The sequence below is a fragment of the Pleurodeles waltl genome, chromosome 3_1 (genome assembly GCF_031143425.1).
Source record: "Pleurodeles waltl isolate 20211129_DDA chromosome 3_1, aPleWal1.hap1.20221129, whole genome shotgun sequence".
Taxonomy (NCBI): domain Eukaryota; kingdom Metazoa; phylum Chordata; class Amphibia; order Caudata; family Salamandridae; genus Pleurodeles; species Pleurodeles waltl.
Genome location: NC_090440.1, coordinates 1349438913 through 1349451647, shown reverse-complemented (window position 1 = coordinate 1349451647; position 12735 = coordinate 1349438913). Strand labels below are relative to the sequence as shown.

The following is a 12735-nucleotide window of genomic DNA, read 5'->3' as shown; positions in this document are numbered from 1 at the left end:
TTTGTACCGCCATTTTCCACACCTCTATGCTTATTACTTTCTCATTTTTATCTTCCAAACTTGCCACCAACCATTCCTCATCCTCAGATTCCCTCTCTACCGGTAATCTTGACAAACAATCAGAATTGACATTCGTAATACCTGGTACATATTTCACGTTAAATGTGTACCCCTGTAACCTATACAACCATCTTGCAATTCTGGATGATGCACGGCCTGCACCCTTGGTTGTGAATAAATCCACTAAAGGCTTATGGTCCATTCGCAACTCAAATCTTCTTCCCCAAACGTAATTCCTGAAATATTGTATACCCCCACCAACAGGCTAAAGCTTCTTTTTCAATCACGAAATACAATGTCTCGGCTCCCCTCAAAGTCCATGATGCAAACACCATCACATGTTCTTTTCCATTGTGAACCTGTATTAATACTGCACCCAATCCATACATGCTTGCATCTGTTGAAACTATAGTGTGGTCATGCACCTCAAATGGTTTCAACTCAACCGCATCAACAATATACTTCTTGAGTTTGAGGAAAGATTGTTGACAGTCCCCTGACTAAACCCTTGCGTTTGTTGATTCTTCTTTAACAACAAACGCAAGGGCTGTGCTAAATCTGCAAAATTCCTCACGAATTTAGCATAGTACTCCGCTAATCCTTAAAAAGACCTTAACTGGTCCTTATCCTCAGGACTAGGAGTCTGTTCTATAGCTTCCATTAGGTTTCTCTTTGGTTTTATTCCTTCCCACGATATCGTATGACCTAAGTATTCCACACACTCACGTGCAAACTTGCATTTATTCACTTCCACCGTCAATCCTGCACCTTCCAAAATCTGGCACACCTTCCTTAATGTATCATCATGTTCATTCGCATTTTCACCCCACACTAATACATAATCTAGAACACCTGACATGCTCCAAGTGACCCAAAAAACTTGCACTGCTCCCTCCTTTAACACAATTCGGTGCTGAAACTTCTACAAACACCTAGTTCATCTTTGAACAAATTAGGAAACTCCATCTTCCACCTTTGTACTTCATTGTGTTTCACAGTCTACACCTGCTCCTCGTTGTTGGGGACTAACAATATCTTCAACGCCTTTTGTTCCTTCGAACCTAGTAAACAACGACCACCTTCTACCACATACACCCAACACTCAGTTTCTCTTTGCTTAAAAACCACCTTCCCCAAGAAGCGTCCCATGATGGGTATTTTGCTACCACCATACCCCATCAACTCAATTTCAGAGTCGGATAAGTTACATTTCCCCAGCTTGACCCATGTTGTCCTATCAATAAGTGTATACGGGGAACACGAATCCGCCCACGTGACAACCACTATACCATTCACGCTGATTTCACATTTCGGAGGATTGTACTGATCTAATTCAAGTTCGCAAATTTTACTTATTTGATCCTTCTCACATATTGAATTTCCATTTATCATCAGTATCTCTATTCCTTCATTCTCTTCAGATATATCTTGTTCCTGAATTTTATCACACAAACAATTCACACTTTTCTTTTTATATGAAGTGTTCTTTTGATTGCATACTTTAGAGAAATGGCCCACTCTACTGCATAGGAAACACTTGGCTTCTTTTGCAGGACGACTGGTAGAGAAAGCCAAGTGTTTCATACTTCCACATCTAAAACATTTTTTTTTATCCCCATCAACTTTGCTACTAGTTTTCTGCTTCACCATACTGATCGATTGTCCCCAACACTGCATCACTATTATCAACACTCAATTCTTTAATATACCTAGAAGTATCTTCCAAATGCTTCGCTATTGTTATAACTTCATCCAAAGAAGGGTCCTTCAAACTCAGTAGCTTCTCTTGAATACGCAAAACTTTAGTTCGATTGATCAATTGATCGCTAATTATCTCCTCATGCAAACTTCCAAATTTACAAGTTATTGCTAACATTCTCAACACACTGATCAATCGATTCATGTGAAGCTTGCGCCCTGGAGAAGAATTTGTGACGTTCAACCACTATACTCAATTTGCGACCATATGATTTCTCAAAGCTGTCATCACACTAGTGTATAAATCATCTTCATCACCATCTTCCTCTTTACCGTCATTCTCATTGACAACAATATTTTCATATGGTAGAGTTTTCAAAACTTTTCTCCCCTCAACTCCCAAATTATGTTTCAACAACGCAAATTTTCTTCTGGCCGTAAAAATAGCTCCACCCAAAGCTTCCAAATATGTCTCAAATGCCTCCTCCCAGTCTTCCCAAGACATACATGGTTCCCTGGGAACAGGTAGAAATGTGGACGGAGGCACTATCGCTTGCATGGCAAAAAACTTAAAACCACAAAGTCCCAAATTTTACAGTTTAAACGTGCTAAAAATGAAAAACTTAAATAACAAAAGTAGTCACCGTTGTCCAAAAATATTTCCCATTAACTCTTATTCACCTTCTCTTCTTTCTTCTTCCTTTACCTTTTCGTTATGTTATTATTTATTTTTTCTTATTTTATTTTTTTGTTTTTTAAATCCAGCCTCAGTGCAACACAATCCTAAATAATGCCTCCGTACCGCGTTATAGTGCGTTCCTGCCATGCCGACACGTGAAGGCTGAGCACTGATTGTTTACTCGTTGCTATGGTGTCACGTCCTTCCAGAAATGACGACACACATAGGATCACGTGTGCGCGCGCGCACACACACACACACGTCGGTTTCCAGACGTCACGTTGCTGCGCCGAACACGCACAGTTATGCCACTTCCTCCTCGTCACGGCGCTGAAGAACTGTGCCAAGCGTGCCGGCCAAAGAGGTAAGCCACTCGTGTCGTGTCAACTCGCGCCATGGAAGTTCTCACCACATTTGAAATGCAACAAACACCTAACGCGGTACGTTACCAATAAGTTGTATGCGATCCAATGTTCACCTTGACCTTTACACTCGCACCATCCAACGGGGTATGGTTTTGCACCACTCGTTCCTTATGTTGACAAACTCGCGTAAACAATCTGCGCACACTTCGATAAAAATAATTATTGTACTCAGACACATCCACAACTGGATTGAAACGGTCCAATTACTCCATGACATCACATACCTTAGGATAAAAACGCCACCAAAAGTGTCCAGGTAAACGTCCTTGTACAATTTACTGTGCTGCTGCAACCAATGACGGTTTTTCCAAAATCATAATTGAATTCCTGTGGCCTTCACTATAAACTGCCAGGGTTGTTCAGAGATATACATCCCATCCTCGTCGCCAATGAAAAGAAGCAAACTCTTCTTCCTTGTTTTTCCTGCTTTATTTCCTTAGAAGAAGACCACATCTCAACCCTGGCAAGTCACAGCAGCAACTGCCTTACAGACTATTCCACCCCAGAATCATCACATTGTTACCTGGCAACACCCTGTCGCCCTCCCAACCTTTCTTACAAATATATACAAGATACAACAATCTTCATCAGGATTGCACAAAACTCAGCCAAAATCCATTCTGTGTGGGAGAAGGGTGGGGAGGAAATGAAAGGGAAAGTGCAGCCCATTGAATACCCTGTAAAAACAATCTATGACAATCTGCAGCTGGGGGTGCATGCATGATTCATTAAGGACAAACTAAAGCAGCTTGGTAGCCACTGCTACAGGGAAGGAGCAACTGGAAGACTGCTGGCCTCTACGAATCCCACTGGTGCCGCTTCCACAGTCTTGAAAGACGTAGACTGGCTGATGTACAACTGGTTTATAGGACATGCACTGCTTATAAGCGAACCCTTAGGGAAAATTGCTTTGCAGGTGTCAATAATCCAAAGGATCAGACAGTGGTTCAACTGAGTTGTTCTTGAGCCCAGTGCTTATTTTTTGCTGGTGCTTTCTAGTGCTCAGAACCGGCACCTATTTCTTAACACCAGCACGTTCATAATCACATAGTGGTGCTTCTGATTGTTTTTTTTCTTTTTTTCTTTCAAATGAGTACATCAATAGAATGTTTAACAACGTAATACATTAAAAAAAAAATCCCAGCGCACCAAAACCATTTTTTTTTTTTTTTTTTTTTACAGCTTTAACTGACTTGGAATATTTCTAACTCTCACAATTGTAGCGGAGTGATGTTAGTAGATAGCACTCTATTGGCATTTGGCAGTGCTGGCAGTGGGTGGTGGGTGGTGTAAGCTGCAGTGACCTACTGAGAAATATCCAGGGCCCTGGCACTTATTTTTCTTTTTATAAATTAAGCACTGCTAGAGCCAAATCATCCTTTTGCATGCCTGAATGCATCAGATGGCATATTTACAAGGAATGCTTGCATGTCACAGAAAACACATTTACCTTCATCCAGACGTGCCGTCTGTGCACGACATTGGTGCCACCAGTTCTTCCAATGCCAGAGTATGTATTTTGTCGCATCCTAGTCATAACATATCATCCAGGTCAGCTAGGCCCTGATGTCTCCTGGGCAGTGTGCAAGATCTCATTGGCTCTGTTCCATAATGTGTACCTGCTATATAAGGAGGTCGCGCTGATGGATCTAATGGCCAGGCTACCCGATGAAAACATTTTCTGAAAATATCAGTTATTTTTGTTTCCCAGTCCCAAAGATTGGTCAGAAAAGAATTTGGATTGACCTTACTTGTTGAGGCCTGCAAAATCAGGATATCAAGTGTGTTGTGTTAAGTAAGAAAGACTTGATCACCAAGAGCACACCTGTCACTGAGCTGTACATGGTTTAGACCATGTGGCCCTTATGGGCAGCAGCAAAACCTTAATTTAGTAGCAGTAATGGCTCTGATGAAAAAGGAGGGGGAAGCTCACTGGAAAATGTTAACCAGAACGTTAATTTTCATCTCATTGGTGGGTGACTACAGTTCTAGTGTCTCTGCTGTCCTCCAAACCACCAACGCAGTCAAGGAACTCTGTAGGTGGTCCATGGAGACAGCCATGATCCGTTTCAAAGGATATATCTAGCTCACTGGCATTTTACAAGTCTAGACACAGTACATCTTCAGTCTAATGAGTCGAAAATCTGCTTTCATCATTATCAGTTTAATTATGATCTATATTTATCAACCGTTATGGACAAGAACCAGAGACAAAAAGGATGGAATGCAGAATCTGTTTGCATTGTTATATGAAGTGTACAAAGTGGTGCGATTATCATCTTGACGTACTATGCTTTGGGTGAGGTGGGTGAAATTTGGGGTTTTGCCCAGTCCCGCTTCATCATCTTATGTTTGGACTTCTGAGTTTGACTTACCAGAAGACTGAGCATGAAGTAAACTTCTTGCAGGAATAGTGTGGCTGGGTCTGTGACTGACCTCTTCTCTGTGTTCGACAATATAAAGTTTCGCCTCCCAGTCCCCGATTCCCTTTGTGTTTATAAGGTAACACTTGTCACATGACGAGTCGTGGCTGGAGCCTAAGTATCAAAGGCATACCTTGTAAGGTCTGTGACTGACAACTGAATAGTTTATGGCAAAAACATGGCTCCCTAGCACACCGATCATGAATTTCGAAATTTCCGGAAAGCTGCCAAAGTTGGGAGCAGAAGGCACGGAAGGAAAGACACTAGTGCCCACGGAAGGCACTTATATGCGCCTCCACTTCTGAAACAAAATGGAGTCACTGGAGAGCAGCACACTGTCTTCTACCAGTGTACAGGAGCACTGCTAAGAAAAAGAGGAAAAAAAACTCTAGATCCAGTTAAGCACCTGGTGATAAGTAAACGAGAGAAATTAGTTGTCAGACCCATCCATCCATCCATCGGAAAAATGCAAATCAAAATCCTATGTGTAGCCTATGAATGCTGAGGCTTGAAACTCTAACCCAATACTCAGCAGCTGCCCTCTGTATCAATGCTTACTTTCCCTTGCTAATGTTTCCAATCGATCTATAAGGCCAAACACTGTAGAGCAGGATTACACTTTTACAGCTAATAAGGTAGGAATTCGGCCTGGAGGAGAGATAGGTGGAGGAAATAGAAAACATCTATATTTAATGGAGGCTTCTCCCAATAAAAAAAGCAATCAGGTCTTCAATTCAAATACACAAGAGAAGAGAGTACAAACATTGATAACGTTTATTTTTAACAAGCAGTTTGAATTTTGAACAAAAGTCTGACATTAGAAGCAGGAGCCAAAATTAAACTGATGTGTGAAAAGCGCTCAGCACATTCTTATCAAACTTAGAAACGCATGTACTCTCTGTCATTCTCCAATCTTCATTGAGACATAAGTCAGGCCTTAAATGCCCTTGAATGTTGTATTTCAGAATACCAAGCACAAAAATAGTGTGCTCCAAAAAAAAGTGTTGTAGCAAATATATTTACTACCAGCCTACTGTGAAGTTTATATATGTATAGTAAACATTACCTAATCATAACATCACATCTACCAACCATAAAGCCACACACACTTCCCCCCCACCCCACCCACCCCAAGAACAACTTATTTATAGGCTATGTTGTGACTACACTATTTTTAACACGATATTTAAGACTCAACATTCCGTTAGTATACCACTATAGGGAGAAGTAAACAATATTTCAATGCCGCCATGTTTTCCAAATAGAAGATGATGTGTATCCTTGTACCTCGGTTGCATGCAGAAGATAAACTCATGAAGTTAGGGGCTGGGCTGCTCCACTTACAAAGGGAGTTCCACATTAATAAAAGTCAAGGGAGTGTTCGACTTTCATGGCCCTTCCTACCCTCAATGCAGAGGTCTGTCAGGGCACTCACAGGCACCCAACAAGCATTGGCATCAGGCCGTTATAAGCTTTGGGATTGTTCGAGAGAAGCACAGATCCCTTACCTGGGCTGAGAGTTTTCCTCATACATCCGCTCCTTCCCATCCTTGAAGAGGCTGATTGTCTGCTTGGTTTTCTTCATTAAATTCTCCACGAATACCCGAAAGTACTCGTTCTCACCAAGCGTCTCCATCTTACCCTCATAGCGGGACAGGATAGTCCGAAGGTGCTGGTAAGTATCAGGTAGTAGATCCAGAATATAGGGGGGGCTGTTCTTCAAGGCAAGTTTGGGATTCTGACAGAGACGCACAACCTGCACCAAACAGAAATAAAGGTTACTTCTAGCATTTGTGGGGTAAGCATTTCACCAATTAGGTGCCAATCAATCACAACCCAATCAGTGTTAAATGAAAAAAAAAGATTATTGACCTTTAAGAGACTCGGGCACAGCAATGACGACGTAAAAGTGTTTTTTAAGTTAATTAAAAAAAAAAAATGGCCAAAATCCTCTAGCAGGCCCCTGCATCCCTGAGCAACATCCCAAGCTGGAGCGCTTCATTGAAATACCACCTAATGGCACCACAGATGGGAGGATCTAGGAGCTAACCAGTAAAGCAGTGATGGGGGCACCCAGATACTATGAGATTCCCCCACAAGATCACAGGTGGAACCACATACATTAGTCAACGATGTGATGCTGCAATTGCTTGTAATCGCTTGCACTCCCTCCCTTCATGCCCTCTCTTCCTCACCAACTTCCCACTTCCCATTGTTCTCTCAACCAACTCCAATTCCTCTTCTCACTTACTCTCACCATACTCTATCCTCTTCCACTTGTTTTCCCTTGCCTCTTTGGTTCCCCGTTTTCTTCATTCTGCTCTATCAATTTTCACTCAACTCTCGTTCCTGTATATCTCCCTCCTCACCCCCCACTTTCTAGTACCAAACTTCCCCCTTATTCACGTCTGGTCTCTTTTTGCCCCTCGCCTTTAGTAGACTGCCTGCAAAAGACAGCAATAGGCCTATATTTTCTGGTTGGAGATCCTTTGCAGATGCAGGCCTGTCCCCCAAAGGAGGGGGATATTAGGGGATGAGGGGTACTAATGGACTACTGTAGGAAAATGGAGTATTATGCAGTGATGCCGGCTAGGCCTCAGTATGTAATACTCAGTCAAAACCCGAAAGATGGTCCTTTAGATTCACAACTATAAGCCCTTACCTCAGTCCCGGTAGTGTGCCCAAAAGCAGTCAGGCTTTACTAGAGACATGTGTAAAGCATTTCAGAGTACCAACATGGATGATAAGTAATCAGCACGACTTGAAAGAAATACAACACCAATTTATGAAAACGAAGCAGATGTTATATACATTTAGACACCAAAACAAAGTAGAGCAGATAAGTAACTGGAGTTATGGATTTTTGAGTGAAAATCAAATCAGTACATTTTGCAAGCTGTCAAACTTTACCACTGTGGTCAATGGGCAAAATCGCTTTTGAAATTTGGTCACTTCTACAGTGAGTTCAGAGGAACCCACTGGTAGTTAAAGTTGTATGGGTCTTAGGACCAAGCTTCAGCAATGAGACCAATTTTGTCTGGCTCGAGGGGTCCAAGTGCAGAACTTGGGAGTCACTGGTACTGAAAAATAGTACTTATGACTCTGTCACTTGCAGGTCGAGTTTGTGGGAGCACACTGGGGGTTAGGCTTGTGTGGACCTCTGGACCAGGATTCACCAGGCAGAAGAACTCCACCTAGTTTGGGCACCTTGGGTGCAGAGGTGTGCTTGGCTATCCTTGGTGCTGAAAGGAAGCTGCAGCTGCTGGTTGCCTCAACAGTGCAGGAGAGGAAATGGATGCAAAAGCTCGACAAAGGAGCTACAGCTGATGTCGGCTGAAGGGGTTTCGGTGTGTCCTTGAGTTGCAGCGTCAAGTAAAGGTGGTGATGACCGGACTGGTCACCAACAAGCCTTTGCAGCAGTAAGGTAGAGGAAAAGCTTTCTCTTCTTCCCAAGGTTCAGGGGAAAACAGTAGCTGGCTGAAACTGAGGAGAGCTGGACCTCACGTCCCACAATACACTGGACCACATGTCTTTGGGTGATGCCTCAGAGGAACCGATGGCCAGTGCTTCTTCGTATCTCGGAGGTACTTTTTACCTGCAGTGGGCAGGGGACTAGTGCCAATAGTACAAGGGAGTCAGGTCTTGCCTTTGGCTGACAAAGGGTTCCTTCTTGCTGGGGTAAGCAGTCTTTGGTCTGGGAAGAGCTCCAGTCAAGCAGTTCCAGGAAGGTTGCCACAAGTTCAAGGTATCACACCTTTTCTTATTGCAGGTTCCTGTTGTCGTCAATGTGGGTCCTCTTGTCCTTTCCTCGAAAGTTATTGCAAATCTGACATTCTGGTACCAAGAGAGCCCCTTAAATTCTAGATTTAGGGGTGTGGGTGCAATTAGCCAATGGGCTACTAGCGCCAAGGTCTAATCGGACCCTAAGCTGACCACATTTGGTGAGTTGTTGCACGTTCTCTACCCCAAAACGTCTATTTTGCCACTTTTCAAGATAGCAGGAATCTTCCTTGGCTATACAGACCAGGCTGCCACTGTAGAGGTGTGGGTAGCTTTCTGGGAGTGTACGCTGCTAGACTGACTTATTTTCCATCATGCCCGGGTTCAAATGTGCCTGGCCGGCAGGGGGACAGCTTTGTCCTCCACTGAAGACCAGGCTGCTTGCGTATCAGAGGAGGTGTGCCCGTTGAAGCCCACCTCCTTGATGTGCCACTTCACTAGCCTTTCTGGGATGAAGGGTTGGAGGCAGGGAGGTGTAAACTTCCCATTGTCCTGACTTCTCGGAGTGTTCACACTACTGCCCAGGGCATCAGAATCCATTCTTGGTGGCAGAAGCTGTGAGCTTGCAGCCAGAGCACAGGAAAACTGGGACATGTTGTGCGATTCCAAACATGATCCATTTCAGCAATACCATAATGGATCTGGCAACCTCTGGTTTGGCTACGTGTCAGCCCATGTTATCCTATGGACCGTCATTCACTTATAGTGGCCTTTAATGCAAAGCTCAAAATGGGGACATATAAACTTGCACTTACATGTCCACATCTTTAATATAATGCACCCTGCCTTCTGGGCTCATGAGGCCTACCTTAGGGGGTCACTGACATATTATAGATAGTGCTGGGACTGTATCACACATGGTGTGGGCACAGTCAAGTTTGGTCAGTATGCACTGCTGCTGCAGCCTGCAATGGTAGGACGCCAGTAGTTTTACATAGGCCACTCAGGGTGGCACAACCAGGGCTTCTGGCCCCACAGGTAACCCCTTTAACACGCATTCTGGTACATACATAAGGGCTTCTATAAGGGGGTAAAGTACTTGCCAACTGGGCATATCATTTCACATTTACCAATTTAGGGACAGAGCACTGGCACTTGGGCTTGGTTAGCAGACTCCACTGCACGTTCAGAATCCTAACCAATAGCATATAGAGCAGTAAGTGTGGGGGTGACCATCCAAAAAAGGCACTTTCCTACAACTTTAACTTGAAATCAGTAAATAATTGTTGCCCACTTCACACAAAGATAAAACCTGTTTCAAAGCTGAGCTCAATGTACAACAGTCTGAATAAGTAAAACGTTTAAGATCAACCAGGTCCTGGGGACTGATGTAGTTGGGTGTGCAGAAACCTGTACAGTGGCTAGTAAGGTTAAAAAAAAAAAAAAAACACAACCATTGGCAATGCCACTTGACCTGGCTTATATATACACACAACTAAAAATGCCTCTAGTTACTGGTAATTTTAGGTAGTACTCAGTACAACATCACACATGAACTCATTCTATCACCCCTCCTTGCACTCAATCGGCTATTTATCCACCCACTGAGTCACTATTGTATTCATTCACAAAACACACAAGTACTACAAAAATGTGCCCCATTAATTATAGGAATGCAAGTTAAAAAAAATAAAAAAGGTCAAGCATGTACCCGCACTTAACTAAATGTAGCAGTGAGTGACCATTCTGAAAACTTGCTGTCTAGTGATGAACTAATCAGAGGGCTGACCAGTTGCTTCTAAATGTGGCGTTAATATTGGAACAGTAAAATGACGACACATTTTGGACCACACCTCGTCAGTTTAAATGCAGAGGGCATGCGGGATAGGACTGCAGTTAAAATAAATGGTAAATGAGTGTCCTGCAGCAGCTAGCAAAACTGCTGGGTGCTTCCACAGAAAAAAAAGAAAAGAAATAACCCGGGATCCAAAAAAGGAGAAAAGTTAAACAAAAGGGATTTTGAGCACACTCACAGTCACGAAAGAACCAATTCCTAAAGTGGGTTGGTGCATTGCTCCATATTACATACACTGTTATATTAGGGGGAAAATGTTAATGACGCTCAAACAGAAAAATGGATGAATGGGCTGACTAACAGTCCATCTATGTATGTATGCAAGCATTTTTTTTATTACTTCAAGACCCTGACAGCCAGATAAAGGTGCGATTTTAGACCTAAAAGTACTTTTTACGTATACAGTTAAAAACATGCATAAAGTTATAATTGGTTAAACAATATTTAGCCCGTCCTAATAAAAGACCTGTTGTCGTTTGCATGCTTTTCACTATACGCAAGTCAGCCCTAATCTCTTTGCATTGCTTCTGTAATGAAAGGAACTGACACAGGTGATCTGACATACCTTTTTTCAAGTAACAAACCAGGTCTGTAGGCTTCATTATTGACTTTTTACCAATCAATGTTCGCCTACTCTGTTAAGCAAAGTTACTAGAAACATGGCAGCATGTGTGGCCGCACAGTAGAAATGCCCTTCACAAAAGCTGACTGGTTACCTTTCAATTGCCTATTGGTATAACTGAGCGTTAAACGATGTTTGTGCAAAGTTTCCACCTTATTAGTCACAGTTAACTTGTTTAAGACAATATAAAGCAGCAATACGGTCACACAATGTGCTGCATTAAGCTTCATAATTTACTTTTCTTTACGTTAGTTAACCCTGCCACATAATTTAGTACTCCTAAATCACAGAATTCTAGGGCCTCTGTTTTTGCCGCTAGGAAACAACTAGGCGTGCAGGCATGAAGTTACAAATATGTACAAAATTACAGCTAGTAAAATATACACTACATCTCCTCTAAAGTGAGCCTGAAAAGAATTTCCACAGTGCAAATCTACCATGAGGGTATTCCATAGGGGGAGCAAAGACAAGATCCCTTGCTTGCTACAGTACTAAGATTCAAATGTGGCACAATACTGGTGTACAGGCTTTTAATACATCAATCCGTTCTTAGAGGCATATTGGCTGTAACACATGCTTTTCACAACAAAAAAAAAATAGGTCTGGCCTAGTGCCTTTTTTCTAACGTTGCATAATAAACCGGTCAGACCTATGGCATCAGCTAGGACTTCTGTAAATTAACCGATCAGGTCTATAGCTTTAGTCATTGGCGTGTCAAAATTAGCAACTCCGGACTACTGTTTTAAGGACAAGTTTTCCAGTGGGTAATTCAGAAATTTACAGCTGGCAAAACAATATACCAGACCACATCAGCAGGCCTAACAAGGTTTAGAACGGTGCAGATGATCTACCCTCAGGATTTGTCAGCGGGTAAGCCTACACCAAAACCCTTGCCTGTTATGGCAAGCCAGTAAGTCTGTGAAACATACCCATCTCCAGGATTTAACAAAGTGTACTAACAATCCACAATTAAAAGGTTTATTGGCTCGAGAATGCGTTTTTTCTGCAAGTCAGACCTACTGCTTATGTTGTAAATGTTTTATAAGAACCTAACACTGGTATGACATTGGACTTAAAGTTTCCCAATAAAGCAATCAGGCCTACAGGCTTCATCATTGATTTTTTTTTGGTCTTTTGTACCATAACCAACAAAGGGGATACTGAGTTGAATGTGCGATTCCCCACAAGGCTGCCTAGTCTTCTGAAAGTACAAATACGTACAAACATACAATTGACAAAACAACATAAACCAC

At 42.5% G+C, this 12735-nt stretch overlaps 1 protein-coding gene across 3 annotated transcripts in view; it reads right to left on the bottom strand.

Annotated features, from left to right (window-relative positions):
* The window catches only part of CBL (Cbl proto-oncogene), a 404076-nt gene that overhangs the window by 349130 nt on the left and 42211 nt on the right, over positions 1–12735 (bottom strand). For all 3 annotated transcript variants that reach the window (XM_069224841.1, XM_069224840.1, XM_069224842.1), the window contains exon 2: positions 6794–7041. In XM_069224841.1, the coding sequence (XP_069080942.1) occupies positions 6794–7041 (248 nt within the window). The remainder of the gene's footprint in view (positions 1–6793; positions 7042–12735) is intronic.